The sequence below is a fragment of the Crocodylus siamensis genome, chromosome 6 (assembly GCF_052110815.1).
Source record: "Crocodylus siamensis isolate JL-2025a chromosome 6, ASM5211081v1, whole genome shotgun sequence".
NCBI classification, from domain to species: domain Eukaryota; kingdom Metazoa; phylum Chordata; order Crocodylia; family Crocodylidae; genus Crocodylus; species Crocodylus siamensis.
In genome coordinates this window covers 72,022,227-72,040,609 of record NC_143400.1, presented here as the reverse complement: position 1 = coordinate 72,040,609, position 18,383 = coordinate 72,022,227, and the positions used below count along the sequence as shown (strand labels likewise).

At 41.6% G+C, this 18,383-nt stretch overlaps 1 protein-coding gene across 15 annotated transcripts in view; it reads right to left on the bottom strand.

Annotated features, from left to right (window-relative positions):
• Positions 1 to 18,383, bottom strand: part of MBNL1 (muscleblind like splicing regulator 1) — a 191,961-nt gene that overhangs the window by 41,145 nt on the left and 132,433 nt on the right. For 9 of the 15 annotated variants that reach the window (XM_090055243.1, XM_090055232.1, XM_090055234.1 and 6 more), the window contains 3 exons: positions 2,873 to 3,043; positions 1,408 to 1,518; positions 517 to 573 (listed from right to left, as the gene is read on the bottom strand). In XM_090055243.1, the coding sequence (XP_089911369.1) occupies positions 517 to 573; positions 1,408 to 1,518; positions 2,873 to 2,941 (237 nt within the window). In that variant the 5' untranslated portion in view covers positions 2,942 to 3,043. Of the gene's footprint in view, positions 1 to 516; positions 574 to 1,407; positions 1,519 to 2,872; positions 3,044 to 10,529; positions 10,676 to 18,383 lie in introns of those variants that run through there. The other 6 variants (XM_090055239.1, XM_090055240.1, XM_090055241.1 and 3 more) reach the window with 3 other exon arrangements.

Here is an 18,383-nt window from a genome sequence, read left to right as displayed (position 1 = left end):
CTGACTGCCCTAATGTCTATGAAATCTATGAAATCCATCAGAGAAATAGAACATGTCTAAGGGACAAGAAAAGAACAAAAGTAAATAAACTGGAAAAAAAAGATAGGAATATATTTTTCTCTATTTCTTTCCCCTATATAGCATTCACAAGTACTACCTGTAGCAGAAATCATTAAAACATTTGTCAAACAAACATATGATTTTTAAGAACATGCGATTGCTTCCTAACTTGGAGCTCCCTCTATAACGTAATTCATTTTACTTTTTAAACCATGTTACTGATTTTTTTAAAACCAGACATCAAACAGAACAAGAATTAAAACAGAATTCTATATGAAATATTTCTTTCTAGGGATACTCTGTAATAACATTTGTTTTAGCTGTACTAAAAAAAATATTTTAGAGCAAATATATTAGAAAGGCATCTATTTGCAATCAATATTGTGGGTACAAATAAAACACATACTGCATGCACATGGCTTTTGAAAGTAAAAATGATATTATTTTTGTACTCACGTTGTGATATAGAAAAACTGCTTCTGCAAGTATTTTGTCCCTTAATGCGAAAGAGTTCTTTGGACATAAACAAAATCTTTAGAATATTCAAATCCTGTCCTCTATTACAAATTGCACAAATGCAACAGAAGACAGAATCTAGCCTACTGACTTTAATAATAAACTAACTGTTACATCAATTAACATTTGTTTATCTTGGCAAAGACTAATATTTCAGGATTGTTTTAAAATAGAAACGTTATTTCAGTTTATCTTTAGGCTCTCTATACTGCTGATATGTATAAAGCAAAAGGCAGAGACATTTGGCTAAACAATAAGCAAATACGTGTTTTAATTACAGGACTGTATTACTGCCATCATCTTCAAAACCCCTCTTTAGATTTGGATAGCCAAGTTTTCACCTGGTCCAAAACTTGAATTTGCTTATACAAGTGGCATAACAGGGCACTCCAATGAGGAAATAAATACCTTCTTGGGCACACAAACCACTTGTATGTTTACATTTATGGGTTCAGGGACAAAAAAATAGAGAGTAAAGAGTAATGTGGGGCTACTTTGATGACATGACCCATGAGGTCTGTTTCTTCACTTGAGTTATCTGTGTAATCAAGCAAAGACTATGATAATTTCATATCAGAAAGCACAAAGTAGTCAATGGTGCCAACTCAGAGGCTGAGGCCTTTGGCAAGCCCCCATTTTTAGGAAAGACCACAATACCATCTGGATTATACGTTCTTCAGTCATCTCCTATATTAGTATTGTGACTTAACATTTTGGTGTTAATACACTAACATGGGTTTAATTACTTTCCTTTAAAAAGTATTTAACCAGCATTATTTTTAGTTTGAAAAAGGCCTATCAAAACAAAATTAAAACATAACGTGTTCTCACCTTGACTGGGTTGTATTGATAATTGGTATCAGTGTCGATAAAATATGGAGATCCCTCCCACCTTGTACTGCACTCCCCCCCTCCTTTTTGGAATGACTGAGGCATAAAGTTCTATGAGAGAATAATAATTGTATTAACTAATTAAAACATGATAAAAATAATGACCTGTATTTTAGACCCACACAATTATGATAACCCTTGATCTGATTTTTTGGCAAAGTTTCTACTTGTACTTATGGGAATTCTAAATTATTACTACAGTATTTTAAAGTAAAAACAAAGTTAAAAAGACACAAATCAGACATTTTAATGCAGGTAAACGATGGTGTTGAAGTGTGAATTCTACTTCAGGAATCATCAGCTGCTATAGCAAATTAGGGGAGCAGTCTTAGTGCAAATATTTGTAATTGAATGAGAGATGTTCTGTCATTACGCTGCATTATTCTGGCTTGTGTAGAACATATTGGCCCTGCTCATATGTTTACTGGTGTTCTCTAAGAGTTGAACAGTTGTTTAGCTATAAAGGACTCTGGACCAAATTTATCATCAGTTTAACGCAACAGACCTCACTGGAATTACATCATGGCTTTATCTAGTACTGTGTGTTCAGCTCCCAACTATGTATGTAAATGGTTGGGTGATGACAGTCATGTTTATATACACTGAATCAGCAGATCACTGCAGAAGCATAAACTAACCAGCTTCCAACTTTTCTGATACATCACTTTGTGCATATTTATCAAACCATCAGAAAAGTAGAATATGGTATCTATTGAATAGGTCATATCAAGACCAGAGAACAGATTTCTAATAGACTCTCCTCACTACTTAAAAATCATAGTTATGCTTATGTATCTATCTGCCAGGCTTAATCAGCTGATCTTGCATATCGAATTGCCACTGAACATACAGGGCTAACATACAGGACTTTTCAACTTTAGCTATTCACATGCTACTGGGAAAACAGTTCTGTTATAGCAAGAAATGCTATAAGAAAGGTCCCTTTCATAAATGGAGACCTGTCAATGGGATTCCTTTTGAAAAAGGGGGAATTTTATTCACCATAAACTTATTATATTTCCATTTTTAAATAGAAAGTATAATAATTTAACATTGCCTATAGCACACAGATTATGCATTAGCAAAGTACATTTGCAGGCACTCTAGATGGAAATATTCATACTTTTTCCAATTAAGACTCATATAAGTAAATCAACACAACATGAAATAATGTTATTGCAGGCAAGGTAAAATAAAGCCCTGTAAGTGGATACAGGAAGGTACTTTATTGTAACCACGTTCCCCATCAATTAGTGGCTCATGCCAAATTTTCTGGCATTTGCTAGAATCTGATCCCAGCTCACTTATTTTAGCCAAAGTCTACCTGCAATCACCTGGCTTGTAATTATCAGTGGCTCTTTACTGTGTTAGTCTACTGATTAACAAGAATCAAAAACATGCTTACCACAGGTTGCAATGGGGCACCAGGCATCATGGCATTGGCTAGTTGCATTTGCTGGGCCAGCATGGCCATATTCTTTTGCTGAATCAGGTTATTGCGCCCATTTATCTCCAACTGTGTTTTTAAGTGTGGGGGAGGGTGAAGATATTTGCAGTTTTCCCTTGAGCATCGACCCTAAACCAAAAAGAAAGCAAAACTATTCTTGTTAAACAGTCACAGGGATATCTACCTTCTTTATAACATTCCAGCTAAACACATGAAATTAAAGATGTAAGAAAAAAAACCCCCTCCAGGTAATTCTGTGTACTGACAAATATGTAAAACAGCAACTAAAAATAAACAATTTTAGCACTAATTCATAAATTGCTGCAGTGTAGCCTTAGACAACTGTATACCTCAAACATGCTAAGATAAGCAGAAAAACCCCCACACGTCTTTTCTATGTTACTAAGTTCTTTTTCACTGAAAATGAGAACCAGAGCACTCAGGCTTTCACATCCAACCCACAGATCCATCTCCACAAGTCTGGAGAATGGCAGCAGGTTAGGTGGTTAGACATCCAACAACATGGTACAGTTTGACTTCAGAAATGAAAAAGTAGAAGTGATATTTTAAACAACCTAAAGATTCTTATCTGTCTGTATTACAATCACAGCACATAGGAAGCAGTGAAAAGTTAGTAGGTGCAGTATTCAGAAGGCAGCAAAATTAGTAGGGAAAGAATGCTGTGAACTAATGAAGCTCTGCTCCTCTGATTTCAGCAGTAACATAGCACTTCTGGGGACAAAAGTTAGGATGAATTTTGGTTCATCTGCACATCGCATGTTAGGCCTAAATCATTTCCTCTTATTTGGTCATGAAACTCTGACATATGATATAGAATACACTGCTAAATTACTCTGAATTAAAACAACTCCAGCAACCTGAAATCCAGCCCAGTTAAAAAGTAATTTTGAGTAATTCTAGGTATAAGAGGTCCCCCCGCCAAGAAATTATATTTGCTTCGTTTTTTCAGAAAGGTTTTCCCTATTCCTGTTACTTCATGAAAGGTCCCATACATAGCAAACAACGATAACTTAAGTCAATGTTTTCAAAAGAGCACTCTGATTTTGGGTGTCTTTATTTCTGGGGTCACAGACTGCCCTTCCCACACACCCCATCCACCCTGGGGGCTTGTTTTCAGAAGTGCAGAAAAGTTAGTACTCTAAATACCTCAAGTTAATGGAAACTGAGGGTGTGCTGCATGTCTAAAAGCTAAGCCCACATTTTCTTGAACTGAGTCCCAAGAAGAAGGTACCTAAAAGCACATTCTGAAAATGCTAAACTTTTCAGTCATTCTGAAAATGTTCGTCTCACTCCCTATGCAAGAGAAAGAACTGCCTAGACACACAACACTGCCAAATGCAAACAAGCAAATTAAAAAACAGGGGGAACCCCCCTGCCATGCCAATCCCTTCAGCTAATTTCTGTCATAGTTGTTTTGTAACACCGGTTACCACACGTGGACAAAACAGTTCCAAAAAGCAATATGACTTTAAATGGATGGCATCCTTTTAACTTATCATATTAACTTAGAAAATACTTATCAACCAGTATACACTAACCATTCTTCAAACTTGCAGCAAAGGAGACCATTATTCCACTGAGGCACTAAATCAACTGAAAACACAGAAAGAACTTTCCTTTTTTCCTTTACCTTTGAAATAAATCCAAACAAGCAGTAACAACGAAAAACAGAGCCTTAATTTAGACAGGGATTTTTTTTTTTAATCAAGCTTTGCTTTGATTTTTCAGGAAATAAATTAATTCAATATAGTTTGACCTTAAACTGTAATTTTGCTCAGAAAGCTACAAAGCGTACACTTGTTATAATATCTTCCAGAAATCTAATTTGAATGAGCATTTTCGGTTCTCTTAAGTCAGGATAAATGGGGTTTTTTTTCCTACCCATCTGTCTCTTCCTTTTGGCAGTCCAACTTAGACGAACCTCATTTTCACTGCTGGCCAACTGGCATTTGAATGATCTTGGTATAGTACAAAATGTCTGATAATGGGATTAACATAATTCTTGGGATGTCTTTAAGGTTATGTATCCAGAGTGCAGTGGACATGCTATAAAGAATACTGCACAAAAACATAGTTTTTAGAGCGCCTGTTTATAGTTATTTTGAACACTTTTGGGAATGAAATACAGTTTCCATTACATAATTCAGCTGACATCCAGAGAAACCTAGACCTACCAGTTAATTGTAGTCACAATGGAAAACATGCAGATGAGCACAACTATAGTATTATCATAGTGGTCGTTCACTACAGGGGTATGTCAACAGCTCACCTACACCAGGCCTTAGAGGGTCACATATTAATATTTTGTCTTTATCATAGGACCTAAGAATTCCAGTCATGATCCAGGATCCTACTGTACAAGGTGCAGGACATAGTACATAAAGGTGGTCAGACAGGCAGCCTTCACAGAACTACAGTGAAGAAGTGCAGGGGTTTACAGGGAGCCATGTGTCTGCTATGTTAATTAATTCATAACAAGTTCATTTTGTTGCCTAGACGTTAGATGGCGTGGTTTACCCTGCTTGTCCTAGAGCTCATGGCATGAGGCCCTGGACATCTGAAAGGATGCCCAACACTACAGCAGAAAAAGCAACCCTTCCCAGTGCATTTTTCCCTTTGGAACCACTTCATGGATGGACACATCCATGGCCATAACTGTCTGAGGGGCCACCTTTTAAAGGAAGGGACTGTGAAGGAGCCTTTAGAGAAAAGATAAGACATCTCCCGCCTTCTTCAACAGAACTGCATAGAATTGTAGTGGAAAAACCCTTCCTTTGAGATGCCTGGTCCTTGACCCAAAACTGGCCTCCCTCAAAGAAATCTCAAGATCGATAGGAAGCTGTCTTTGGGGTCTGAATTACAGAGAATCTCACCATTTTCATAGGCAACTGATTTCTAGGCAGAGAATGTGATCCAAGCAGAATGCAGGTCTGGGGATCTCGGGCATGAGAATTATTTCCTGGTAAAGCACGTGGATTGGGCTAAATCTGCAAGAATGCCAACTACATAGTACTATTCTGAGCCCCCAGATATATATACTGATATCTCTCCTGTACATTTTTTAAAGTAAAAATAGAAGGCCACAGACTTCTGATATATTTGGCATATATTTAAAGCTGTATTTGCACCCTGAAAAGCACTTGATTTTAAGCTTTTATAAATCCCCAAGACTAGCACCCATAACATTTTAGCAACATGCCTCCTTTATGGTTCTTTGGTCATTCCACAAATGAACATGTACCTACTACTAAATGGCAAAAGTTCCTCCTAATCAATTTTTTCCTCTATAAATACAGAACATTTGCTCTACATATATCACTTTGTTGCATTTGACTTCAGCCACTGATTTTCTTTTTAAGAGGCATCTTTAAAAAAAGAAGTCCCAAAATCAAACAAAAAACCAAACAAAAAAATCCCTCTCCTTGCTTCTTCAATTACATTTTGTTAAGCTATCTTACAAATGAGGATAGCACTTAGAGGACAGAGCTACACAATGCATCCACTGTAGCATAAAATCCATACATCCTGCATGATGTCTCAAACACTGATAAAGGATGACCTTATTGGCCAACTATCACATCTAACTAAAATTGTAGAAATTTAACAAGACTGTGCTGATCGATCAGACATACTGCAGTCAGCTTCAAAAACCAAACAAGGCTCTCATTTTTCAATAAGAATTCCGCTTTGAAATAGCTAACAAGGGTGGTATAATCTAATTTGTTTTTGTCACCTAGAGATAATCCTGTCTATTGTTACAACAGGCTGTAGCCTTATCTAGAAGACATAATGGATGGGCAACATTAAACATAAGCCTTTGGCTGTGACTCAGTGGCTATTCACCTAGATACACTAAAGAGCTGCAGTGTTAGTTCTGTTTTGCTGAGTCACTTTATTAAATCCATCTTTGTTTCATTACAAGACTGGCTATAAATGTCATTTTAACTTTATTTGTGTTTTAGTTCAGCAGCATATTAAGAGTCACAGAGGATCACAGGAGAGAAACTGGTAACCAGAAACTGAAATGACCCTTACATCTGCAGTGTTTTAAGGCAGGAAAGCTATTATTACCCTGAAAGCTGGCTATGTACTTCATGCATCTTGGAGATGTTGTGCCAATCTGCTTTTCAGGTTTCCTCTTTGTGGCCCTATAGCCTCTATAGGGAAAGAGTGACTTCAATCTATTATCCACACTATCTTTGGACAAGAAGCTGTAGATGGACAGTAAGAGTGCACAAGGCATGCCACTGATCTATACATTTGGTCAGTGACACAGTGTAAACCCAGGGTTTGGAGCTAGCATCAGGCCTCTGGGATAGCACAGTTTTTAAAGGCATGTGTCTTCATTTTTAAAGGCATCAATGGTATCATTCCAGATTGAGTCCAGTCTGAGACCAGAATCAGCCTGTTAAGCTCCACAACCATGTGCTGCTGAATTTAAGAATGATTAGATGGGAAGTGGGGAAATCTGGCATATGTAATGTTTTTATCAATTGTGAAAAATGGACTCTCTAGTTAGCTTGTCCAAATGACACAAAATACATTTAATAAAAGCATAGCAGGGGCTTCTTAAGCAACTAAAGATTTGTTATAACTTAGAAGTCACAGGACACTGGGATAACAGGTTATACTTGGTGTCTGTTTCTCTCATAGCATATTCTCAAATGTCATCAACAGTAAAAAAAATAGTTAGGATGCCATTAATGACCACAATAAAAAATACAATAGTATTTGTGGATAAGAGAGGAACAAGTGGTCTAAGAAAAGTGTCATTTTCACAGGGAGCATAAGGGAGCCAGTTCAATGGTTTATGTAAGCATTAGGATATTATTAGATCATTAAATACTAAGCAGCATATAGTAAATAAGGGGTGAGGGTTTATAGAGGCGGAAAATCCCTAAGAGGTGTGAGTGTATGTGTGTGTGTGAGTGTGTGTATCTGGACGTATAAAACTTCAGCTACACTGTTGTTTTTCAATCAGATGGATGTATAGATCTCAATTTTCAACATTACCATAAATGCATGTCCTCAAAGAAGCACATGAAGAAAGACAGATTGTTTGTCATTCCTTGACCCTGTGGCATTACAGTTGTCCTAAAGTATCTCTACAACATAACTGAAACTTTTCCTCTAAAGAGTAAGTCAACAGGATGACATGGCTTTGGGGTTTAGATGCACAAATCCCATTTAGTGGAAGGAATAATTATGACATTTCCAAATGATTACTGTAAACACATTTGAGGGTAGATCTCATTTACAATCTACATCCTTTATACGGTCTGAGTGGCAAACTGGCAGTGGTCACCAAGCTGAAAATACAGGTGGAAAATTCTAATTGGCAAGAAACCTGTTGAGCCAGCCTTGTCCCTAAATACAAAAGCCCCAAGGTAGATATGCATGTTAGAAGACGAAGAAGTGCCAGTAATGGGACAGAGCTTTGTTCCATAATAGCAATTCAGAGCTGATACGTAAGGGCAAAAGCCAACTGCCAACAGTACAGAACAGCCCCTAGGCTGCTATAATTGACATAAGGGTCAGAATAGTTTGACAACCATGCAAGCATAACTAGAAACCTGACATTTGCCTTCTCCTCTCTTCCATAATGAGATATCTTGACTCAGGAGAGAATATGGCCTTTAATTTCTAAAGATTCATTAAAACAAAAATGATGGATGACCCTGTGGTCTCACCTTTTAATAACTCAGTGAAATCATAGGCAGGTATTTAAATCATTTTTTCCTAAATAGACCGATTTAGTTTCAACAGATGACTTTCAGATCATATTTAATACAGGTTGTGTTCTACTGGAATGCCTCAAGCTTTGTCTAGTTTTCTTTCATTTTAAATTGGTGTAAATGATTCCAGGCAGTGACAGGTAACTAACAGAAACTGCTCCCTTCTTCTCCCTCCCAGACATTTACTAGCTGCTTGAAAGATGACATTTTATATTGGTACAGTGTACAAATCATACCTAAATACTGCTAAATGTAAGCATTCACCACTTGCCAAGAGGAGGTGCAGGCAGCTGGAGGCATGTTGGGGAGAAGGAGCTGGTGGCTTTGGGAAAAGCTGGCTGGTTAGGGGGAAGTAAAAATAGCCCAGTCAAAGGCTGGTGGCGTAAAAACATCACAGCCTGGGACTGTAGAGAGTGGATGGGCTTTCCCAGCCCGGGGGCTGTGCTGGGAACATGTGCAAGCATTCACTAGGTGGGGTTAACTCCATGCTGATCTAAAGGTAGTTCACTCCTGACAAAAAAGAACCTTAAAATGGTGTGCCATTTTTAGGGTGGCCTAAGTACTGTGAAAGCTTGCACACCTAGGCACTTAGTCATAACCTTGGTTAGGGTGATCTATATGAGTGCCTATATGTATCCTATGAAAGCTTATGTTTATCTAAAAAAGTTAGTCTTTCAGGCATCAGTCACCCTGCCTAGCCTTCTGCCTGACTAATATGGCTAGCTATCTCCCTTTAGTGGAGAATTTTTGAGAGAGCAGTCATGCATAGGGAGACTTAAAACTAAGTGCTCCTTCCTGCATGTTGCTAAAAGGTCTTCACAGTAAGACGCTGAACACACTCAATTCCCATTAAATTTGACAGCCGTTCTCATTGTTCAGCACTTTGAAGGACTGGGCTTTTGTGTGACAATAGAACCTTCTCTCAAGACTAAGCAGATAAACAACATGCACAAGGGCTTGATATTTAATATGTATAATAGATTCAGAGATTTTATGGTCAGCAGGGAGCATTCCCATTATGTGGTCTCATCTCCTGTATAACACCAGACAAAGAACCTTGTCCAGAATTTTGGGCATCGAACTCTTACTTATATTTGAACAGCAGAATAGCAGATGACAAATCCAGTTTAGTTAAAAGACTCATAGTGATGGAGTTGTTTCAGTGGTTAATTACCCTCCCGTGAAGTCATGCATCTTAGTACTCATTGAAATTAGGCTGCCTTCACTTTCCATCTACTAGATTTTTAATTTCCGTTTTTTGTTGTAAGTTTAAAGAACCATGTACTATAAGAAATCCCATCCCCTGGAAACACTTATAGACTGTGATTAAATCACCGTTATCCATTTTTGGATTAACTGACTGAGCTTCTTAAGTATTTCACAATTAAATCAGATTTTCCAAATCTTGAACTGATCTTGTAGCTCTTTTCAATTTTTCAGCATGTTTTTCCGAAAATATATTGGACAGTAGAGTTGGACAATTTCTGATCACTAAGCTTAAATACACTCCCATGCTGTCTGGAATACTGTAGCAATGCATTTACAGTACTTAAGCACTACACAGCCAGACCCTGGATGATTAAAATTAATCTTTTTTTCTGTTAATTGGCTTCACTTCATCAGAAGTCCCAATGACATCAGTACTGCCCTTAGACACATCAGGCCAAATATATATGGGCCTTATTAATAAAGAAAGAGAGAAAGATGATGCAATCCAACTGCCTGACTTGGATGTGTAAAGAAGTATCATAGTTCGGACAAAACACATTATCAATATGCTATATTCTAGCCTGATAATCAGAAAGGAATTAGGTTTATACTTGTCATCAGGAATGTTAGAAATGAGACTTAAAATTTACCCTTCTGATGTAAATGGCTGTGGTGTTCTGGGAGGAGATAGTGGTGGTGCAGATGGCATCACTGCTTCCAGCCTGGCTGGCCACGTGTTCCCCAACAGTGTCAACTCGGGTATGAGAATTCTCGAGCAAACTGTGTTTGGTGGCAGTGAATGAGTTGCTGTCGGGAGTTCTTCAGCTCCCTCTTCAGCTGTTTTCAGATCTTACAAACAAGCAGCAGCATAAGGCAAGGAACTGATTCATAGCGTTATACAAGCACAGGACAAGTGTGACAGTGCATCGCTTTGTAGCTTTTGAAAAGTCAGAATACCTGCAATCCACACAGTTTTGCTATAGATATGTAATTCAATCATGATATTCTGGCCACACTAATAAAAGTGCACCTTCTGGAGTAGGATGCCACCAAGCATTAGCAGTTCTGAATGCTTTTTCTCCATGGAAAGTAGCCTTGTTAGCTAAAATATATCTAGTATTAAATAAAACATAACAATGCTACAGTCCAGCTTTTAAAAATAACATAAGGAAGCACCAAAATGTGTTGAGGGGAAGCTGCTCTTCTGTAACTGACAGTGTGCTATTTTTATTCAACAGAAAAGCTATCACGTTTCAGCAGAATTAGCAACTACTTAAGCCTGAATGCATCCTCCTCTGAGCATGGAAGAGGCTAAGTTACTGTGAAGCAACTATCAAACACACAAACAGTCATTCTGCGGAATATCAGAGGCCCTAAAAATAACCTAATATATAAAATACATCATTTAGAGAGATTTTGTCTATAATTTAAACAGTTTGAATAGTACAATACCTGTGTTTTAACAGGCTACCTGGCCAGGATGTGGTATTTAACCACCCACTGCCAATTTTGCATAAAACTGTAAGGCAACTGTATCGCATTATGTAATTTGTCTCTCTTCTACCAGATTATAATTACCCTTATTACAACACCACTTTATAACACTCAAAGTGCTTGACTCCTGACAACAGTGTTACAAAGATACTGTAATTAGATTTTATGCACAGACTATTCATACATATGTATTAAAGAGATGAAGAATATGGAGATGTTATGAACCATAGTAATGTCAGCCACAGCGACCCTGTATCTTAATAAGTAGGAATGTGAAAGTGAGAGGGGAAAGCACACACGCCTATCACATGATGTTTTTCTCTTGCTATCATATCAACAACATTTAGGCTGAAAGCCCAGGCTGTGCTAAATAACCAGGCCGAGTGTTATTAAATTAGGGCAGCATTATGTCTGCAATATTTTAAAAGATTACTCCTTGGCAAAACTAGGGGACTCCGATTGGGTCTGCCTTTGCAGACCTACTCCAAGAAACCTGCCTTTGGAGACTACTACAAGCTTTCTGCATTGGTGCTTGTCTCTCACATAGCCACAATTTTACTTGGGCATCAGATACACCTTGTCCTAAAGGGGTATAAAGACAACAAGTCGCCAGCCAACTGCTGATGGCGTGCTTGTCTCAGTGCCCATTTTTGTTAAATGTTTATACAGAGCCGGCCTTAGGGACGTGCAACTGCCCAGGGCACTATGGTCAGGGAGACTGCAGAGCATCAGTGGGGTGACACATGGAATTGGCTGAGGTCACTGCAGGACCCCTGGCACGGCTTTACGAGCACTCATGGTGCTCTGGTGTGGTGCCAGGGGACTGGAAGAGGGCCAATGTGGTTCCCATCTTCAAAAAGAGGAGGAAGGAGGACCTGGGAAACTATAGGCCAGTTAGTCTTACCTCGATCCTGGGCAAGCTTTTTGAGAAAATTATTCTGGTGCTTATCCACGAGAGGCCAGAAGGGGAGATTATGCTTAGGGGCAACCAACATGGGTTCATTAGTGGCAGGTCCTGTCAGACCACCCTGGTGGTGTTTTTTGACCAGATCACCAAATCCTTAGATGCAGGGGTAGCAGTGGACATAGTCTTCCTGGACTTTCAGAAGGCCTTCGACACTGTCTCTCACCCTGTTCTCATTAAGAAACTGGGTGACTGTGATGTCGACACCCACACAGTCAATTAGGTTGCCAACTGGCTGGAGAGCTGCACCCAGAGAGTGGTGGTGGATGGGTCATTTTCGACCTGGAGGGATGTGGGCAGTGGGGTCCCCCAGGGCTCGGTCCTCGGGTCCGCACTGTTCAACATCTTTATAAGTGACTTGGACAAGGGGGTAAAAAGCACCCTGTTCGAATTTGCTGATGACACTAAGATGTGGGGGGATGTGGGTATGCTAGAAGGGAGGAATAGGCTGCAATCAGACCTAGACAGGTTACAAGGCTGGGCGGATGAGAATAGGATGGGATTCAACACCGACAAGTGCAAAGTGATGCACCTGGGGAAAAACAACTGGCACCATACCTACAGGTTGGGGAACTCCCTTCTTGTCAGTACAGAGGCAGAAAAGGATCTAGGAGTCATCACTGACTCCAAGATGTACATGGGTTGGCAGTGTGGGGAGGCAGTCAGGAAGGCCAACCACACCTTGTCATGCATCCACAGGTGCATCTCAAGCAGGTTCAAGGAGGTGATCCTCCTCCTCTATGCAGCACTGGTCAGGCCACAGTTGGGAGTACTGCGTCCAGTTCTGGGCACCGCACTTCAAGAGAAATGTCGACAGCATGGAGAGGGTCCAGAGGAGGGCCACTCGCATGATCAGGGGGCAGCAGGGCAGGCCCTACGAGGAGAGGCTACGGGACCTGAACCTGTTCAGCCTCCACAAGAGAAGGCTGAGGGGGGATATAGTGGCCTGTTACAAACTAGTCAGAGGGGACCAGCATGCATTGGGGGAGTCCCTGTTCCCCTGAGTATTGCCAGGAGTGACCAGGAATAACGGTCAAAGCTGGCAGAGGGTGGATTTAGGCTAGATATCAGGAGTCAGATATCACAGTCAGGGCGGCTAGGATCTGGAACCTACTTCCAAGAGAAGTGGTGCTGGCTCCTACCCTGGGGCTCTTTAAGAAGAGGTTAAATGCACACCTTGCTGGTGTCGTTTGACCCCAGTACTCTTTCCTGCCATGGCAGGGGGTTGGACTAGATGATCTACTCAGGTCCCTTCCGACCCTAGAAACTATGAAACTATGGATGGCACTCCATCCCTGCCCTGGCCGATCCCCACCCCCCACCTCCGGTCAGTGCTCAGGATGAGGTGGGCTGGGCAGTATGAGTGGCTGCAGGAACATATTCCTTGCCCCCTGTGATGGAGCCGAGGAGATGCCAATAGAGCTGGGGACCGAGCTATGGATGAGGCCACCTGCCTGGGAAGCTGGGCTCCCCATGCCTCCCCCACCTTGCCCTGGCTGGGACTGGCCATGCTGCTGTACTGGGGGTGTCATGATCACTCCTGCCCTCAGCAGCAGCTCAACATGGCTGCTCAGGCAGCAGCGGGCTGGGCTGACAGATGGCTGGTAACTATAGCGTAGCAGCCAGGGATGGGGCCACCTGCCCAGGCAGCCACATTCCTCTGCCTGCCTCTGCCTGCTGATTGGAGGGTGGGGTAGGAGAGGAGGCAGAGGAGGCTGCTAAATTATGAGCTTGCTCAGGGTGCCATTTTCCCTAAGGCCAGCTCTGTGTTTACAGTTAGTTTGAATTAGGAGCCAACTACCTTTATACCATTGACAAAAAGCAAGTTTATCAAATACTGAACTTTATCTAGTAGCAGCTTTGATTAATCAGGAACATTAATCTGGGTAATAGGCATTGTAATCTTAGCACTTAAGGAGCCAATCATACAAGATCCTGAGAATGTCTTAAAAAGGCCCTGGAGTTTTTTTCTTCCCAGTGACTTGGACTTTTGCTGAGGGCATTTAGAACTGCTGAAGCTTGGGCCCTATCAACAAATGGCCAGAAGAATGAGTTTATAACCCAGTGACATGCTAAGCCCTTCACACAAAAAGGTACTTATGCCCTCATGAGTCATTTACTTTCTGCCTGTTAACAGCCAGCACCTATGCTGCCACATTTGCCACTGACTTTAATGGGTACAGGCTAAGATTCTGCATGCATGTCCTTTTAAGCATGGCTTTCATCTGTACTGGCACTCAGAGTATAACAAACAGTGCTACTACAATTCAGAGCTTGAAGTGAAAACAGATGTTACTGTGCTGCCCAAACAGAAGTTGCAGAATGCTGAATACACATTGCTTGCTGTTGCTAGCAATACTAGAGTAACCAGGCACGATGACATTATTAAAAGGAAACTGGTTTTCCACCAGGGCCAGAAATACAACAGACAAATAAAGGAAAAGGCACAAGGAGGAGCAATCGCAAAGGCAGCAACTGCAACAGATTGCTCTCATACCACTGGGAGTTCAACCAAGAGCTCAGTAACAGGATTGAACAAATCAAAGAGGTCAGAAGCACCTGTAACAGGATTCTGTGCAAGAGCAAATGGCACATTCTCCTCTTACTCCCATGAAATGCCCCAAATCCTAAGGAATGTAAATTAAAATGACAGTAAGCACACAGAGCTACATGTACTACAAATTGATCCTTGATTCATTACAAGTGATAAGCTACCCACAAAAAATCACATGGACACAGATAGTTTTGTTGCATATCACTACTGTCAAAATAAATTTGCTGATTAAAATGTTTGGATTAAAACACGACCGCTAAAAAAAGTTCTTTTACCAAAAACATGCAATTGCCTCAATAAGACTGTTTTCTTGATATGATTCTTAATTAGTAAAGTTAAAAATAAAACTTTCAAAATTGGTGAAAATGCCTCTATTTTCTCTTATTTTTTACTGTATTCCTTACAAAAAGGGAAAATAAAAAAATAAAATTTCATTTTTAATATACTGACTTTCACTATTTAACTTTTCCTTTCTTTAAATAAGAGAAAGTAAAATTAACTTTTATTTTCCAGTTGGGAAACAATCAGTAGAGGAACACAGAAAAGTACATTTTCATGTTTTGTTGCAGTTTTCCAACTGGCAAAAATAGAAGAGGAAGGAAAAAAATGTTTTTTTTCCACTTTCTTAATTTTTTTAATATCTTGCAGGAAACCCATTATTTCCTGACAGGAACCTTCTGAATGGAGAATTTTCCTGTTAAAATTCCCACAGGAAAAAAAAAATCCATTTTTGGCCAATTCTAGTTATTGTATGGTAACAGAATTCCTATTTCAAATAAGAGTAAACATCTGTTCCTGACATCAGAACAGAACTGCTTTTTTTTACTCAAGGTGTCTCTCCTTTTGTAAAAATGAAAAGATTTATTTGAAAAGTTATCATTCCTTCCCTATTCTTGATATTTCACTGCCCTTACTCATGCTTATAATAACGGGGAAGAAATATTTCACATCTTCTTGTATGAACCAATGTAATTCACTCAGAAATAAACAGAAAAAGCCTGTAATTTGACCACAGAAAATCAAGTTTATAATCTAAATGCAATTAGGGTCTAAATGGAAAAAATTATTGAAGTCTGAGGGGCCTTTCCACTGACATTACTGGATTTTAGTGGATCAGGACCATATGCTTACTGAGCACGTTACAGATGCCACTTTGCAGTATGTTCAGAAGCCCTTCACTGATAAAGCATTTGGAGATATATTTGCTTATTTCATAAAACAAGTGTTGTTTGTGTGGAAAGGCATACAAGACAAAGAAAGATGTGTTAGGGTAAAATTGGGACAACTGAATACCTGTTTTAAAAGTTCAAAGAAACCCTTGGGCCAAATTTTGTCTGCATACATACAGAAAATACCACTAAAGTCATCTTTTTAAAAATCTGATCACTCCACTAGTTCATGATCTTTGTTAAATGAAAAAATATACATCTGGTGGCCACCATACTGAACAGGAAGAACTTTTGCTGCAGCCCAGAGGTAAATAAATAACCAAAGGAAATGGCCCCTTCCACTTAAAAGAATATTAGAAATAAACAAAACAAAAATGGTAGGATGGAGGGGGAAAAAAAAGGAACTATTTACCTGTGTGATAGCCTGTTCATATTGGCTAATTACACTTTATATTTCTATAATGCCTGACAATAAAGGAGCTCAAAACACTGTGGGTGCATCCACTTAAGTGCATGTGTGCATTTTGCAGTGTCCCCAAGCCTTTTGAGATGCTGCAAGAGGCACATGCAGGGACAAAACATGTTTCCTACACTGCAAATTTGCAGTGCGGAGGCAAAATTAGGCCCTGGGTCAAAAAAAAGCTGTAGGGGAAAAAAGCTGGGCAGGGCACAGGCCTGGACCATACCCAGAGGCAACCGGGCTTGGTCCTCCACAGAGATGCTCTGGTAGCCAACCAGTGTCTCTATGGCTGGCCCTTGCCCTTGTCTGAAGCACCCTGCCTGCTCGTGCAGGGCAGACAGTAGTACAAGTTGCAGAGACGTGGACCCAGCCTCCTGCTGGTAAGCAGGGGGTGGCGGGGTCTGGAGGAGGGGGGAGTGGACAATGAGAGGATCCCCTAAGCCCTGCTCACTCTCCTAGACTCCCAGATTGCTGCCCTGCCCGGCCCCATCACTTGCCTTCCCCCAAGCCCCTCCGAACACTGCCGCATCCAGCCCCAGCCCCCACCTGCCCCCCCAAAAGCCTCCATGGCTGCCCCACCTGGCCCCATCCCCCGCCTGTACCACAAGCCTCCCCATCACTGCCCTGCCCAGCCCCAGCATCCTAGAAATTTAAAAAAAAAAGCCCTGCACTCACCAGTAGTAGCACCTGCCGTTAGGGGATTCATGGCAGAGCCCCCCATGCAGTGCGGGGCCTGGATGACAACTACAGCAGCCCCAGCTGCCCGACAGCATGTAAAGCGACGCAGTGCCCTGCTGACCCCAGCCGCACCCATGCAATGGGACAGTGGCAATGTGGGACAGGAGGCCGGGGCTGCCCCGTGCTGTGTGGGCGGGCTCTGCCACGAGGCCCCAGTGACCCCAACAGCAACTGCTACTGCTGGTGAGTCTGGGCCTTTCTGCTTTTTTTGAGTCCCGGACTGCTGGGGATGGGAGGTGAGGCATCAGGGACAGGGCTGGGTGGAAGGGGCCACTGGGGAACCGCACTGCCAGGGAACAGGTAGGGGGTGAGGCCAGGTGGGGCAGCCATGGGTGTGGCTGCAGAACCTGGCAGGGGATGGGGCCAGGTGGGGCAGCAATATGGAGGACTGGGGGAGCAAGTGGGGGTGGGGTATATAGGTCCTGCGGGGGGGAGTGGTACTCCCTTCAGGGGCCATGTGGCCCCTGTTGGGGGGCCTGTGGCCCCTGTGGGGAGGCTGTAGCCCTGTTGGGGCAGTTTATGAGCTGTGTAGAGAGGCTGGACCCTGTGGAACATGGATTTCAGGGTATTTTACAAAGTAACTTTTGGATTTTTTTATCAGGGATTTTTCAGTTCTCAAATAGGGAATTCCTGCTAGGACCCTGCCTGCTCAGAGCTGGCACCTTGGACCCAGCTGGAGGTGGCTGACCTCCTGGCCAATTGGGAAGAGGAAGATATGCTTTGACAGTTCAAAGCAGACCACCACACTGGGAACATCTTCCGGGTGATAGCTGCCCAGATTGCCAGGCGGGGGGCACACATGGCAGTAGTGCCACACAAAGGCCAGCTTTGCAGCCACAACCCACTGGCAGCTGACCCAGAAGGGCAGATGCCTCTACTGGCTGTGCAGTCCCCATCTGGGTCTGGCAGGTGTGCAGCAGGTCACAGCTAGGTAGCAGTCCCCACTGCCAGACTGCTGCAGTGAGTAAAAGATGCAGGGGCTGCTTCGGGAGTCCAGCTGGCACAAGGGGTAGTGTCCTCTGGTACCAACAGCTGGGCCCCAGAAACTCCTGAGAGTGAGTAGCCCTGAGCTACTTGACAGGGCAGCTTTTTGTACTGATGGGGCCAGGACTGGGCAGCTTTATA